This window comes from Schistocerca nitens, chromosome 4, assembly GCF_023898315.1.
Source record: "Schistocerca nitens isolate TAMUIC-IGC-003100 chromosome 4, iqSchNite1.1, whole genome shotgun sequence".
Lineage (NCBI taxonomy): Eukaryota > Metazoa > Arthropoda > Insecta > Orthoptera > Acrididae > Schistocerca > Schistocerca nitens.
In genome coordinates this window covers 356,576,157-356,592,999 of record NC_064617.1, presented here as the reverse complement: position 1 = coordinate 356,592,999, position 16,843 = coordinate 356,576,157, and the positions used below count along the sequence as shown (strand labels likewise).

Genomic DNA, 16,843 nt, shown 5'->3' with positions numbered 1-16,843 from the left:
CTGCCCACAAGCTTGTCGGCTGTGCTCTAGGAAAAAGCCGATTGCCTTGGATATTAATCATCTTTGCATTACCTCTGTAACTTAGCCAACTTGTGACTTTGGAAATGTTGTTATAAAGTTTCAAACAAATTAAATGTGGTGTCCATGCTGGTCTAAGATGTTATATTAGCTCAAATTTCAGATTGTTTAGTGCATTGTTATTGTACAGTGCTCTGTGTGTGTGTGTGTGTGTGTGTGTGTGTGTGTGTGTGTGTGTGTGTGTGTGTGTGTGTGTGTAAGTAAGTTAGCCAGTCAGGCTGTTTCACATGAAAATTCAAGTAACCTGCCAGAGATGCTATGGCCAAACATGTTCTTTGTGTTCTTTCTTCGGTTTCCTAAAACTGAGCAGCAGAGTAATACAAATATTGGGCATGGAATGGTAGTAAGGATAAAACCGTAACCAAGAGCAGAACAGTCTCGTGCAGTGTTATCTATGATATGAGAGCAACTGACACAAATTGTATCTGGTGGACTGTTTGAACTTGCTCATGCAATGGACTAATTGGCTTACTGCAACACCCTTATAAGCTCTTCAGACCATTTCTGGCTACCCTGAATAAGATACGATAAAAGTACGCTTAGTAGAGTGTCAAAAACTTTATAAAAAAGCTTTGGTGAAAGATCTTTTAAGTGTATTACAGACCTACAGATGACCATGTTCTCTGATCATATGGTAGGTGTCAGCTGACTTATTGGCATGTCAATAATCACAGTTTGGCCATTCTTCTAGGAAAGTGTTCCAATATGGGGATCTAGTCACCCCAAAAGACTGGGCTGGGTGCTTGTATTTGTAACTTTTTTGTGACTGTATATTAGCCATGGGCAACTTTTGGTGACCTGTGGGCCCGATTTGCCTAGACTTATTGAACCTCACAGGCAGCTTTGTCACATGACACAACAGCAGTCCTCCTGTCACATAAAGTCAAAACTATAGTATCTGTGTTATTAATATTCATGGGGTAATGCAATATGGATGGCATCCCTTTCCCAACCGGACATGCCAACAACTTATGCCTCAAAACTCTTTTTTTCAAGATTACATTCATGTTATGTTAACCCAGTCCTCGGATGTTTGCATTTACTTATGTGTAGTGAACATTGTTTCTTTGCTTTTGATATTTTTCAGTATCTGTCTTCGAAAATTTTATTGCAAAATTCTGCAGTGCTGTTAGTAACTAAACAATATTCAGAACCAATAAATAAATGGAAACATCTGAAGATGAGATGCCTGGCGTCTTGAAATGTCATGACAAATACTGGGCATCTATAAAAGCAACTGGTTGCAGCTAATTCATTATAAAAGGTAAAGTTCTGCATTCTGGTCCTAGACGGTCTAATCTGGCCCAGTTTGGAGGGACATTTGGTCAGCATACCACTCTCCTTTTGTCAGGTTGCCTGATATTGGAACTACTACTAATAGGTCAAGTAGCTGCTCAGGTGGTCTAATGAGGCTGAGTGCACCTCTTACTAGTCCTCCTACCAAGAAAATATCTCTGACAGTACCTGGAATCGAACCTGATTCCTCCATTTAGTTCATTATAAAGTATCTTCAGTTACAAAAGTTGCAATGTTCTAATACATCCACAATGGTCAAGAATTACTTGCTAATATTAGTATGGAAATATCTAAAAATATGTCTGGGCAGGGAACTATGTGAACCTCCCCTCCCCATTCCTTGCCCCCTCCCACTATCTCTCTCTCTCTCTCTCTCTCTCTCTCTCTCTCTCTCTCTCTCTCTCTCTGTGTGTGTGTGTGTGTGTGTGTGTGTGTGTGTCACTCACCACAAATTTCTTTCATGGCTCAGATTCAAACTGATTGCTGGCGTCCAGTTGCCCAACTGTGCTATAGACGATGTTTGCTTCCAACACAACTGTGTTCTTATGAGTAAGAGTGCTATCAGGAGCAATAAAATAAAAGGAAATGGCCATATTCCTCATGTTGTGCTTCATTTGAGGATGATGCGGATGTTCTGAGCTTGTGGTTTGGAAGAATTAACACTCAGTGAAATGCCTCATACAAGGGATAAATAATTATATTTTCTTACAGGACATTGTTAAAGCAAGGCCCATATGGTGGAAGGCCTATTATTCGGAATGCTTTGATTGTAACACCAAGCAGTTTAGTTGGGAATTGGGAAAAGGAATTCCAGCAATGGTTAGGAAGAGGAAAAATCCATACATTTATTGTTAATCAGGTAACAATTTATTGAATGATTTTAACTGCTAATTATTACTTGTTTTATAATTTTCAGTACACTTTTAAACTGTAATTGTTGTTTGTTTGGCCCATAACAATCTACACACGTTTTAAAAATTTGGCTTATTTTAGTTGAACAGCAGTGGTGAGGTTTGTGTTTGATGTAACATAGCTATTAATTCTTCATCTAATTTTAAAATCCTTAGGTTATCAGCTTGGTTCAGAATTGCAACATTTAGACACAAAAATAGTCTCCATCATCATGTCAAACATTAAATAATCATCTCATTGGAGTATTCCAGTAACCATATGTCAACATTTATTTTTCAGTCTCTATTGTTTTTCATTCAGTATTCCTTCATCATTTCATAGTATTCATTTTTCTTCTATTGGATCCATTTGAAACCTGTTATATTTCCTTATGGAGTCCTTCCATCTGTAAGACATTTATTCTATAACTGCCTCTATCTTTTTCTACATCCCTTGTGCTGCTTCTTTGTAAATCTTTCTTGAGCTCTTGGATCCAGTTTGTTGTTAACATCTTTTGCCAAGTGTGTTTGTTGTTCAAGTTTTCTTGAATTATACTTGTATCTCCCAGCTATTTGAATGTTTTGCAATTGCCGAATACCTGTCCGTGAAAATTTCATTCTTGATTCTTATGATTTTCCTCAGAATATAGCTGAATGATGATGAAGATCGCCTAACACTTGTCTTATTTCTATATTTTCTTCAAGGTTTTGGTATTTCATCTATACATTTTCTTTTTGAGGCTACACCAGCAACAGGTTCATGTAGTGCATTAGATTTGATAATCTATATGTAGTATTGAATTCCTGGTTTACTTTATCTGACAAGGGGAAGTCCCAGTGGTGGGACTGACAACGGTTGGTATGGTTATGTATGTTAAGATCCCAGTGATCACACACTGCAACCATTCACCCCGGTCAGCACTCGTTTGCGAGTAACTGGTGAAAAAAAGTTTGAATTTTGTGTGACACTCAGTAGCATTTAAAAAGGTGCATCACATGGTCTGGTTGTGTGGTATAATGGGTAGGATAATAGCTTCACATGCAGGAGGTTCGGGGTTTGAATCTTGTCATATAATTTACATTTTTTTTAAAATATCTATTGAAATGACTTTGATCATCATTTTTATTCAGTCATTTGATTTAAATGTAATTTTCTATTTCTTTGTGCATAATTTTAATCATAATTTCAACTTCTTCATTTGCACTCATTTTTCTTTCTGTCATTATTTTTCCACTTGAAATCCTTGTTCATGTGTTTTTAATTAATTTTATGTATTAATTTCAATTGAATTTCTTTTATCACCCTGTTTTTTTCATCCAAATCATTGCACTCATTATATCTATTTCTCATTTTACTTGAATTTTGCTTTACGTATAAACACTTCTTTCACTTAAATCTTCATCTGCATTGTGTTGTGCACAGTGCAATAGGTATGTAGGTTATATTTTAATGTTTGTATGGTGATTACCATGCAAAAACAATTGCATATCTGGTAATGAAAAATGCATTTTTCGCATAGTTGCACAGTCAATAGAAATAGATTATTTCATCTTTTGTTTTTTAACTGATATTGGAATTTTCAAATGATTGAATATTATAATACATAAATATAATTAAATTCATATTCACAAAAATTCTAATTGCAAAAGAATGAGAGAAAGAAAAAATGAAACAAATGGAAAAGTTCATATGGTGATTAAAATGATGTGGATAAGAAATAGAAATAAAACATTATATTTAAACCAATTAACTGAATAAAAATAGTGATCAAAGTCATTTTGATGAAGATTTAAAAATGAAAAAAATTTCTGCATCTGGTGAGATTCTAACCCACAAACTCCTGTATGTGAACCTCTTATCCTATCCACTACACCACACAAACAGTGTGCATAATATGACTTTTTTGATGTTATTGAGCTTCACATAAAATTCCAAATTTTTTTTCATCAGTTACCTGCAAATAAGGGGCTACCACAGTGAATGGCTGTAAAGTGAGAGCCTGGGATTTTATCCTACATCACTGTATATTTGCTGCTCCTCTCCCTGTGAGGTTTCCCTGTCAACATAGCCAGATGTGTATGATTGTTTCTTTGGAGTTCAGTAATCATCAACAAATTATTAATCCTAAATTGAATTTCTGCTCTGAGACGAATTTGCAGTTTTTTATATCCACATCTTTACCGCTGACATTACTATGTTTTAGAGTTCTAATTGTGTCCTTAATTTTATCAGCAGACGGTGTCATATCCTCTTTTAGATTTTCATGAGCCCCTGTAAATTACATTCTGTACTTTGATAGCAGGCAGTTCAAAAGATGATCAAAATGTTTTGCAAGTTTTTCACAGGTTGGTGCTTTGTGCTTGATAGTCTGTTAATTTACTGTCGCAGATCTGCTAGAAATTTTAGAAGCTTTTTTGGTCATGATCTTGCTTTTGTCAGCTGTGACTTTTACAAAGCTCTTTTAACATCCTTAGTATCAGTGTTGTTATCTTTCCATGTTGTTGAAATTGTTCATAGTATTCCCTATTTCCATGTTTTCTTTGTGTACGCTGTTTCTGTTAATGCTTCCTCACATATTCCATTTCAACATGTATGTTTTTTAAATTTTTTTTCTGGCCCATATGTTTGCTGCATTGTTGATTCTTTTTAGATACCTAGTTCCTAGAATGAGATTTTCACTCTGCAGTGGCATGTGCGCTGATATGAAAGTTCCTGACAGGTAGAAACTGTGTGCTGGACCAAGACTTGAACTCGGGACCTTAGCCTTTTGTCGGCAAGTGCTCTGCCATCTGAGCTATCCACGCACTGCTCGTGCCCCGACCTCACAGCCTTACTTCTGGCATTAAACCAAACTTTGATGAAGATTTAAAAATGAAAAAAAATTCTGCATCTGAGATTCAAACCCACAAACTCCTGTATGTGAACCTCTTATCCTATCCACTACACCACACAAACAGTTTTACTTAGCTCCTGTTATCAAGCGAATTTTCTCTTAAAATTTGTGTTGTTTCTAGTGGGCCCTGAGTCTGTGTAAGTGGGATATTTTTAATTGTTATCCATCATGAAGATACCATCAGTGAACCTGAAACACCAAGGAATTCAGGATTTTGGCTGGCGCAGGATCACTGATGATATCTTCAAAATTTGGGCCCAGGGCCAAAACACTGAAACCACATTCTTCCACAACATCAGCACCTTCTTTTCCATCTACTGCACTTGGTCCTTGTCACACCAGTGGGATACCTTCTTGGACACTGGTCTCCACCTCTGTGATAACCCCATCCAAACTTCTGCCAATATCAAGCCCACTAACCATACCATATTCAGTTCCTATGTTTTGTTAACTGACACCCTGCCCATGCCAGAAGGTCACTTGTGTATAGTCTGGCACCTCAGTGTTGGTGAATCTGCAGTGATGAACGATTCTTGCCCAGTACACTGCATGTTTTACCAATGCCATCACATGCAGGCATTACACTCCCGAACCAAGACACAATTTGTTGTGACATTTCCATATAAATTTGTAATTGTACAACTACTCCAGAAACTGACTGTAAAAGGAGTTGCCCCCAAGTCATCCAGTATCACCCTGGACTGGTACAGCTGAAGTATATCCTTCATTGGTGCTTCAAATATTTATCATCATGCCCAGAAATGAGGAACAACCTACTTGCACACCTTCTCACCTCTCTCAAACTAGTATTCCACTTCACACTCAATCTTCTAGTCCGTCCATATGCCACACATACTCCCAGCCCTTTGACACATGGGTGGAACACTTGCCCACAAAGAGCCAGTTTCAAGACCTGCCCAATACATCTACCTAGCACTGCGTTCCCATAAGGATTATTTTATCTTTCAGAGTCAGACGCCCTGTGAAAGCTCATGTGGCAGCTGTCCTGTAATGTCTGCATAGCATTTTACATGGACATGACCACCTACCAATTGTCCACTCAACAGTCTGTGGCCAAGAGTGGAGTTGACTCTCCACTGGTGGAACATGCTGCTGGGCACAACATTTTCAATTTCAATGCCTGGTTCACAGGCTGCACCAACTGGATTCCTTCATCCCAATAACAGCTTCTCTGAATTACGTATATGAGAGTTGTTCTTATTAAACATCATTTAATTCCATACTCCTCCTGACCCCAGTCTCTGTTAGCCTTTGCCACACATCCATCTATACCCATGTCCCATGACCTTAAATTCACTTATGGTGCAACCATACCCTGTTCTTCTGTTCTATTTCTCTCCTCCAAATACACTCCTCAATGTCACAGCCAGAAGAAGCTTGCCAGTGCCACAGTCATATCTCATCTCATCCATTTAAGCTGCAGTGCTAGCACAATTTAGTCAGATCGGTTGAAATATGCTGAAGTTAAGCCACTGTTTAAGAAGAGAGATAAAGAAATAGCATCAAATTTCCGTCCAGTTTCACTTTTGTCAGCATTCTCAAAAATTTTAGAAAAAGTAATGTACTATCGGCTTTATAACCATCTTATCTCAAATAACATACTGCCAAAGTCACAGTTCGGACTTCTAAAGGGTTCTGATATTGAGAAGGCTATCTACATTTACAGTGAAAATGTGCTTAATTCATTAGACAAAAAATTGCAGGCAACTGGTATATTTTGTGATCTGTCAAAGACATTTGACTGTGTAAATCACAATATCCTTTTAAGTAAATTAGAATATAATAGTGTAACAGGAAATGCTGCAAAATGATTCAAATCTTATATCTCTGGCAGGAAACAAATGGTGTTATTAGGAAAGAGACATGTATCAAGCCATCAGGCATCATCCAACTGGGAACTAATTACATGTGGGGTCCCACAAGGTTCCATTTTAGGGCCCTTACTTTTTCTTGTGTATATCAATGACCTTTCATCAGTAACATTACCAGAAGGCAAGTTCGTTTTGTTTGCCGATGATACAAATATTGAAATAAATAGCAAATCAAGTGTAGTCTTAGAAAGGTCAGCTAATAAAATATTTGTGGACACTAATCACTGGTTCCTAGCCAATTCTTTGTCACTAAACTTTGAAAAAACACACTACATGCAGTTCAGAACTCGTAGGGGGTGTCCCACGAGTATATGCCTAACATACGATGACCAGCAGATAGAAGAAGTGGACAGTGTTAAATTCTTGGGATTACAGCTTGATAATAAATTCAACTGGGAGGAGCACACCACAGAACTGCTGAAGCATCTTAACAAATCTCTATTTGCAATGCGAATTGTGTCAGACACAGGGGATATAAAAATGAAAAAGCTGGCATACTATGCTTACTTTCATTCCACAATGTCATATGGGACTATTTTTTGGGCCAATTCATTGAGCCAAGCGAAAGTTTTCCAGGCACAAAAATGTGCAGCAAGAGTTACCTGTGGTGTGAACTCAAGAACATCTTGCAGAAGCCTGTTTAGGGAACTAGGGATACTAACTACTGCTTCCCAATGTATTTATTCATTAATTAAATTTGTCGTTAAAAATATATCACTTTTTCAAAGCAACAGCTCAATTCATGGAATCAATACTAGAAATAAGAATAATCTTCACAAGGATTTAAAGTCACTTAGTCTTGTACAAAAAGGTCTGCATTATTCAGGAACACACATTTTCAATAACTTGCCAGCAGCAATAAAAAGCTTAACAACCAATGAAATTTAGTTTAAGAGAAGCCTAAAGGATTTATTGGTGGCAAACTCCTTCTACTCCATTGATGAATTTCTCAGTAGAACCAACTGATTTGTGTGTGTATATATGAGTACAATATACCTTCTGCAAAAGTTCAGTGCAGTAATGTGTTCATTTTAAATAAGTATTTAGTAGTTGTATTACACGTTTATTACCTTATAAATAAATAAAAAACTTTTTTATATTAATTTCAGTGCATTAGTATTTGTAAAATGATTTTCATATAGCGTTCATTAAAAAATGACTACCATGCCACTTGGGACCTGTGGGATGGTACATTAGCTTATTTGTTTGAGTTGTAAATATTTGTCATGTATTGTTGTTTTTCTGACATGTTCTACATCCTGGAGGACCTCCTCACTATGGATCAATTGGAATGAAAGTAAATCTAATCTAATCAGCTGAGGTAATGTAGCCAGACAGGGGGAGAGAGAGAGAGAGAGAGAGAGAGAGAGAGAGAGTACACACTTTAATTCTGAAGCAGGTTTCATCCAAAACTACATACTTTCTGTGTTACACAGCACTTCAATTATTTGGTGAGCTTTAATCTTTACTCATTAGATTATTAGTTTAGAGGATTCTCATCTTGCTTTACTGCAGATTTTGGATCTCTGCATAACAAAATGGTGAATACCTCTTCAAATTTACCACATGGAGCTGCATTTTCTTTTAGCTGACTTAACATTCTGCAATGGAAACTGTGTGTTATAAAGGGTAGGCATTTAATTCCAAAATAAGGTCAAACTGTTTGACTGAAATGAGTATTTCTTTGTGGTTTAATCCATTAGATTATTCCCATCTAAGAATTGTTATCTCAATTCTGCCTTCGAGGTTACTGAGTGTGTATCACTGCTAACTTGCAACATCTTGCTACAAAACAATGTAAAATATTGATGATAGAAACTGTTTTCATAATTGACTTTTTGTTGATTTACAAAACATCTCTCAAAATACTGACATAACTTACAGCAGTATGTTATTTGTTTGTACATTCTTTGTCATGGTCATGGTGACTGTTAAAAAATCACACTTCAGTGCTGTTCAGTTTAATTTTTGGTTCTTCGTGCATGTAGGGTGTCAAGGGTGCAAATTAAATAATGTATGTAAAATTTTGATCAGTCTTCATAAAATACATTAATGGTGACCAACTAAGTTACTTATCAGCAGCAGTTGAGACATACCACATAACACACTATACGCGCAACGGGCTGAGGTGCTCATCTATGTGTCCCAGACAATAGTGTACAGGCATGGCTGAATAAATGTAATTACAGTTAACATTTACAAGTCTGTAAGAATTCAGATATACAGTTTGGTTCATAAAAGAATACGGACATGTTTGACCTAAATTAATTTACTACAAATGCCTGTTGTAATACAAAATTTAGAAACTGATTATTTGTAAGAACTGAGGAAGGAAATTTCTAGTTGCTAATTTATTCACAGAATCTTATCTTGGTAACTGACATTATAAAACTATTGTTTCCATAAAAAAAAATACTACAGAAATAAGATTTCAGGAACTGCTGTCAAACTGATTTCCTCGAATTTTCTTTGAAGGTAGATATATAAAATAATGAGAATTTGATATCCAGCAGAAAGTGTAATGACAGTTGTAAACGTATAGTCCAGTAAAATTAAGTACAACAGTGCTAACAGTATTTTATGAGACATTAATTCTATGCACAATCTGTGGCAGGATTTGCACCAGTCTCAGCACTGATCAGTTCATAATCATGTTTCTTGGTCTGCCACATTACAAACTCCATGCTGGAATGTTTACTAGATATACCATCTGTAGTCAGATGGACCTATGTTCTTTTAGGAAGTAAAGTTATGAAGCTGCAATAATGAAACCAGTATACAGACTGTAGTACCGAATATAGGTGTGACAGTGGAGTGCAATGTTGTCAGCACCATACATTGTAATCAGCACAAATACACTGCTGTGCCAAAACATTATGACCACTGACCACCGCGACATTGGATGCCACTTGGCGGTGTTGCAGTAAAGAAAGTATGTAAGTGGACCAGACATAGATGGAGGATCACCCTAGCAAAGGTATGTGCTGTAACTGGGGAAATCCATTGAGATAAGCAACTTTGACAAAGGGCAGATTATTAGGACACACAACCTGTGACTAGGTATCCCAAAAATGGCAGAGCTGGTCAAATGTTCACATGCTACTGTCATGAGTGTCTATGGAAAGATGTAGGAGGGCAGTGGACGCCCCCCCCTCCTCCCCCCCCCCCCCCTCTCCTCAGCTGCTAAATGGTTGGACGTCCATGACTCTTCACAAAATATGGGGTTAATAGGCTAGTCTGCTCTGTGAAGTAGGATAGGCGATCTGTGGTATCTCTGCGGAAAGAGCACAATGCTGGTGCATGCACAAATGTTTAACAGCACATCATTCATTATACATTGTTGAAAATGGAACTCCGCAGTAGACCACTCTAATTTGTTCACTCGTTGATCCAGTGACATTGTTAGTTATGATTGCAATTGGCATGGGACCATCAGGATATGACCATCAATTATTGGAAACGTGGCAAATCAAATTTTTGCTGCTTTTAGGTCACTGGTCATCTCCACAAATGCTGTCATCAAGGTGAACTGTGGCTCGAAACATGCAGTGCACCATGCATGCAGGCTAGTGAGAGAGTATTACACTATGAGAGACATTCTGCTGTGCTTACATGGCACCTGTGGCAGTAATTGAAAACATGCTGACAAATGTGAATCATCTGCATCCCTTTGTGCTTGATGTTTTCCCCAATGGTGATGTTATCTTTCAGCAGTATAAGTGTCCATGTCTTGGAGCGAGAACCATGCTTTAGTGATTTGAGGAGCATTATAGTGAACTCACATTGATATCTTGGCAACCAAATTCACCTGATGTTAATTCTATGGAACCCATTTGGGTCGTTATTGGGTACCATAACTGTGTACATAAATCAGTGACCCATTATTTACGTGAATTACATGTCCTGTGCATAGACATCTAATGCTCCATACCTCCACAAACCCAACAACAAACTGTTGGATCCCTGATATGCAGAATCAGTGATGTATATCTTTCCAAAGGCAGACAAACAAGCTATTAAGCAGGTGGTCATAATGTTTTGGCTTATGAGTGTAGCTGCTTTGTGCAATGCAGCAAGAATGCTTAAAAACTATAGCTACTTATTATTTTATGCTGTGCTAGTAATTATGTAGTTGATATTACAATGAAGGTTGCAAGTAATCAAAGGCACACAGTAAACTGGCAAACTGATCCCTTAACTACCAATAACATTTGTACTTAATGAAAGGCTACCTTTTGCACTCATACTATAATTTACAAGGGCTATCTGGAATATAAATTTGTTTTTCATGCAGCATAGGAAGTAGTTGTGGGCATGGAAAACTTACTACACTGACACATGCAGTAGATCAGTGTGCCTAGAGCTGTGCTAGCAAGAAAGTCACATTGATCCTCATTTTCCTGCACAAGTTGCTAGAAATTGTACTTGCATTAGAAAATTCCACTAAATACGAAATCTGTTCTGTAAAAATATTTTTAGTGGCAAAATAATCTCAAGACTCTTTACATTCATCACAAAATTTGTGCTATATATAGACCGAATGTAATGAGTAAAGATTTTAAACATCAGTAGCATTCCTAGAATGAATTTTCACTCTGCACTTTGCAGGTCTAAGTTTTGAGTCCCAGTCTGGCACACAGTTTTGATCTGCCAGGAAGTGTTGATAGTGTTGTTTGTTTAAGAACAGAAGGATAAAAGTGCATGATAATAACAGTAGAGGTGAACATCACTATGTAGTCAGCAATGAACTGATAAAGAAAATCGGTGAAAATATACGTGAAATCTGGTATTTCATGATAATCTCAACTGTCCGACAACTTTCCACGTATTTAATAGAATGTTCTGCAGGACATTGCGACAAAACTAATGGCTTGCTCCTTAGGTCCCAAAACTCTCTGAGGCACAATTTATACAAAGGAAATATGTCAGCTTATTATAATAGATGATATATGCTTAAATACACTATCTGATCAAACGTATCCAGGCACCTGTTTGTGGACATTAATGTGGGGGTATCCACCATTTTCCTTTATGACATCTTGAACTCTGAGATGAGATGTCTGAATGTTTTTGGAGGAGTGGCAGCCCATTCTTCCTCAATAACCGAAACCACAGAAGGTAGTAATGTTGATCTGCAGCTAAGTTGACATACTAACTCTACCATAAGGTGTTCCATTGGGTTCAGATCAGGACTCTGGACAGGTAAGCCCATCTCGGGAATGTTATTGTTCACCAACCATTACCTCACACATGCTGCTTTATGAGAGGGTGCATTATCATACTGATACAATCAATCATAGTCTCCAGACTGTTTCTCTACTGTATGCAGTACACAGTGCTGTAAAATATCTTCAAATCCTTCCACATATAGTGGATTAATGGGACCCATGAGAAACACCTCCATATCGTAACACCACTGTTGTACTTCGTTATAGGCACTACGTATTTTTGTCAGGTAATGTTCTCCAGGCATTTGCCATACCCTAACCCTTTCATTGGATTGTCAAAGAGTATAGTGTGATTTATCATTCCAAATGACTCATTTCCAATCATTCATTGTCTAGTGGCATCGCTCTGTACACCACCTGAAATTTTGTGTAGCATTGACTACAAAATTCTGTTTCCTGTGAGGAGTTGCTTGACCATTGTACACCATTCTTTTTACTCCATATGCAGTCATTGTGCTAGCTGGACTGCTGCTAGCACTTTAACGCTCATGAATGATTCCATCTGCTGATTACATGCTATTTTTTCCCACTCCCCTTAACAATGAATGCTTGATAGATCCTGTTCTTCAGTATATGAGGTCTGCATGGTCGTAGTTTAGCTGTGGTTTTTCCTTTGCATTTCCACTTCACAGTCACGTGAAAAGACATCTTGGGTAGTTTTTGAAAGTTTGAGATGCCAAAAGTTTGAATTGCCCCTGATGAATTTATAACTCAGGTCACATCCAATGAATAGTCCACATTCGAAATCACTGAACTTTCCTGATCGACCCTTTCTGCTGTTACTACTTCTCTACTAACAACACAATTCTTCCTGCTCCTCTTATACTTGCAGATCTGCCTCTTGTGACATCAACTCATCAATTCTGCATTACATACAGGTGTCAGGTAGTGTATGAATTCTGTTGCAGAATTGTCTGTAGCCTTGGTTTAAGCCCTCCACTTGGCTCGAAACCAGAGGGTTGTGTTAGGTTCTGGAAATGATGGTATAGAATGCTATTTCAGTTTCCACCCAATGTGCAAGCCTAGAAGCTTAGCTGTTTTCACCGTTGCTACATGCTACTTCTAGGAACTAACGATAACCTTTGAATGCAGTACAGGCATCATTCATGCTGTCATGGGTCACAGTTCATAGTCTTCTGCAACGCTGGCAGTGCCTCCTCCCCTCTACCTATCCCTTCCCCCCCCCCCCCCCCCCTTTTTTTTCCAGGTATACTGAGTGGACATTGGCCTTCCTTCCTGACCTGCCTACTATTTCTGTAAGGGGCTCCATCACCCACCTATCCTTGGGAGACCCCAATGACCAACCAAGCGAGGTGGCGCAGTGATTAGCACACTGGACTCGCATTCAGGAAGGCGACAGTTCAATCCCGCGTCCGGTCATCCTGATTTAGATTTTTCGTGATTTCCCTAAATCGCTCCAGGCAAATTCTAGGATGGTTCCTTTGAAAGGGCATGACTGACTTCCTTCCCTGCCCTTCTCTAATCTGATGAGACCGATGACCACGCTGTTTGGTCTCTTCCCCCAAACAACCCAACCCCAGCCCAATGACCAGCAGTCCCATTCTCTGGAACAATCAGGAAGGTATGCCCCAGTCCTAATAGATGAAGTGTCTTGTGCTGACTCAGATAGAGGTACTTTTATCAGTGTGTTGTATTTAAGGTTTAAGAGGACAGCTGTGTGGCCAGTACATACTTTTGCCTTCAACCCAGAAATTCCTGACAGCACCAATGTTTGTCATTCACAGTTACGTGACTTTGGACTAGCCAGGTTGCTGTACTGGAAGACATTGTGACATGAAGGATACCAGACAAGGATATAGGCACCAGATGTGCCCTGGGGGTTTTCTCAGATGCCTAAATGCCACTGCAGTCCAGGGCAGCAGCGTGAAGCCTGTCAACTGTGGCAAACACAGCTTGCATCTATTTCCAGGCACTGTCCAGTTCACCCTGCATGTGTACACAACAAGCACAGTCCCTATCCATATTTAACCAAATTGTGTCTGTGCAATTGTGTTTATAAACACTACTTAACACAGAAAAAAAGACAGGCACTCTTCACTTCTTCATAGAACCATGTGAGAAAAAGACTAAACTAAATGCCGTTTACAAACAAACTGCTGCTGCACTTGCCTTGTCAGCTTGACTAGAATTTATGAAATTTTACTAACAGCATAAATGCTTCCAAAAGCTGCTCAAAGCAGAACTTATGAATGTCCGCGTTCCTAAATGTATGACAGTTTTTGATGGCTGTGGTAGCTTGTCATGTGGAGAATCATAATGGTTTATAAACAAACTCATGGACACAGCTGATAAAGAATTAAACTATCAATGACTAACCACCATGGTCTGTGATCTACACTTCTCGTAATAGTCCAAAAAATTTAAAGAGTTTAACTTTACCAATCTTGACCCTGTGTCAGAATAAATTACCAACCCATAACATCAAGTCCCTACCTCCCTCCCTCATTTTGACATATGACATTAGTAATTTTTTTTTTTGCTGCTGAACTTTGCTGAAAGTGAGCTAAATCGTGAACACTAAAGTATTTAGCAAATATAATTCATTTATTTATTTATTTTTGTACTTTCCTTTTTTATTATTTAGTTTAGGTTTTTTGAAATGATGCTGAAGGAATGATTTAGGTTCCTTTCTGTACCCCTAAGGGGCATACATACCTAAGTGGTGCACTAATTAAGGAAGATGACAGTAAATAACGGGGTATGCTGGAAGAGCCTCAAGGGCTGGTTCTGAGATCCTATTCCTAAAACCTGTCAACTACAGTAAAATTCAACAAGTTAATACCCCTTAATCAAGGAAGGCCCTCTTCAGGATGAAGTCTCTGGACAGGGCAGACCATGAATGGCTTACAGCCTTTGTTCAGTGTCATCAGGCAGAACGAAAAAAATCCGATTCAGAGGTACACTAGGTGGCATACAAGATCCCAAAACGTCCGGGATGGAATAGTAATAAACCTGCCTAGTACTCCTGGGGCGCACTGCACTTCACAACACTAATTATTGCACTGCACTGCACACAGTATTCCCAGTGCTGATACTGAGAGGGTGAAACAAGCATCAGGTTTTGTACGACTGTAGTCAATAGAATTACCTTGAGGGGACACAACTCCAGAAAGTGGTGCTGAAAGAGATGGTAGCACTCCGCGTTGGGAGCATGTGAAGTGTTGTTGCTTCTACATCTACATCTACATTTATACTCCGCAAGCCACCCAATGGTGTGTGGCGGAGGGCACTTTACGTGCCACTGTCATTACCTTCCTTTCCTGTTCCAGTCACGTATGGTTCGCGGGAAGAACGACTGTCTGAAAGCCTCCGTGCGCACTCTAATCTCTCTAATTTTACATTCGTGATCTCCTCGGGAGGTATAAGTAGGGGGAAGCAATATATTCGATACCTCATCCAGAGGCACAGGTGCTAGCGGCAGTGGTGATGACACACTGGTGGGAGTAGTGTGCGCCTTTGGGTGTGGGGCACTGTCTGCATTGGCTGGAGGCTGCGAAAAGGGTAATGCAATGCTGACTTCAGTGTCCCAGGCACTGGGGGGTGTGTCAGTCATGTAGTCGGTTGGAGGTGGACCAGAGATGGCATAGACTGATGGTGTGTTGAACACAGCATCAGGGGTGGTGTCAGTCAGTGGCACATCGGAAACAGCGGAGGGGATGGTATTGGCCTGTGTCGTATTGGGCACAGTGATGATGGTGCTGCGACTGGGGCTGATGGTAGGTGGGGACAGCTGCACCTTGATGGTGCTGTACTCGTTGGCTGGAGGGGACTCTAGGATGTAGGCCAGCTTGAATCTTTCTATGGAGTCGGTTGTTGTGACCCATTTCAGATAAGCCAAGAATGTCTTGTCTCCACATTGCAACAACAAGTGCGGGCCTGATTATTGAGAGCGAAGTGGCAGCTGGTATGCATCCACCCAAAGCGTGATGTTTGTGCAAGCTGTGAGGTCATGGTGGACGGTGGATGAAGGTACGGTGCTCACCATGACGTTGCTGAGATGCAGGTCGCAACTGGGCTATGAAGCCCTAGACCTGGTGCACGAAACATGAGATGGTACTGTCAGGAGGGAGTGGGGTCGCTTCCCAAAAATCGCTAGGAATGGTGAGTGGGTATACCAGCTCAGCAGCAGATGTTCCCAGGTCGGTTTTGTGTGTGATCTGCAGGCATAGAAATACCAGGGTTATGGCTGCAGACCATTCATAACAATATCATGAGGGCAGCATTAAGTGTGTGGTGGAACTGCTCCACCATGCCATTAGCTGTGGGGGAGGGGAAGGGGGGCTAATGATATGGTGGAAATGGGAGCCACAGGTGGCTGTCAAAGATCAGAAGAGGGCCGAGATGAACTGTTGCCAATGATCTGTAGTGATGTTACATGGGTAACTGAAGCGGGACATTCAGCTCTGGACAAAAACTGTAGCCACAGTTTCAGCTGAAATGTTAGGGGTAGGGGTGGCCTCTGACCAGCGAGTAAATATGTCAATAATTGTGAGCAGGTATTGATATCCATTGGAGGAGGGTAGTGGTCTGACAATGTCGAGGTG

The 16,843-nt window shown here is 39.4% G+C and overlaps 1 protein-coding gene across 6 annotated transcripts in view; it reads left to right on the top strand.

Annotated features, from left to right (window-relative positions):
- LOC126253094 (DNA repair and recombination protein RAD54B-like) overlaps positions 1–16,843 on the top strand; it is a 357,224-nt gene that overhangs the window by 149,609 nt on the left and 190,772 nt on the right. For all 6 annotated transcript variants that reach the window (XR_007545901.1, XR_007545900.1, XM_049954200.1 and 3 more), the window contains exon 7: positions 2,086–2,233. Coding sequence is in view for 4 of the 6 variants with exons in the window: in XM_049954200.1 (XP_049810157.1) it covers positions 2,086–2,233 (148 nt within the window). In the remaining 2 variants the exon portion in view is untranslated. The remainder of the gene's footprint in view (positions 1–2,085; positions 2,234–16,843) is intronic.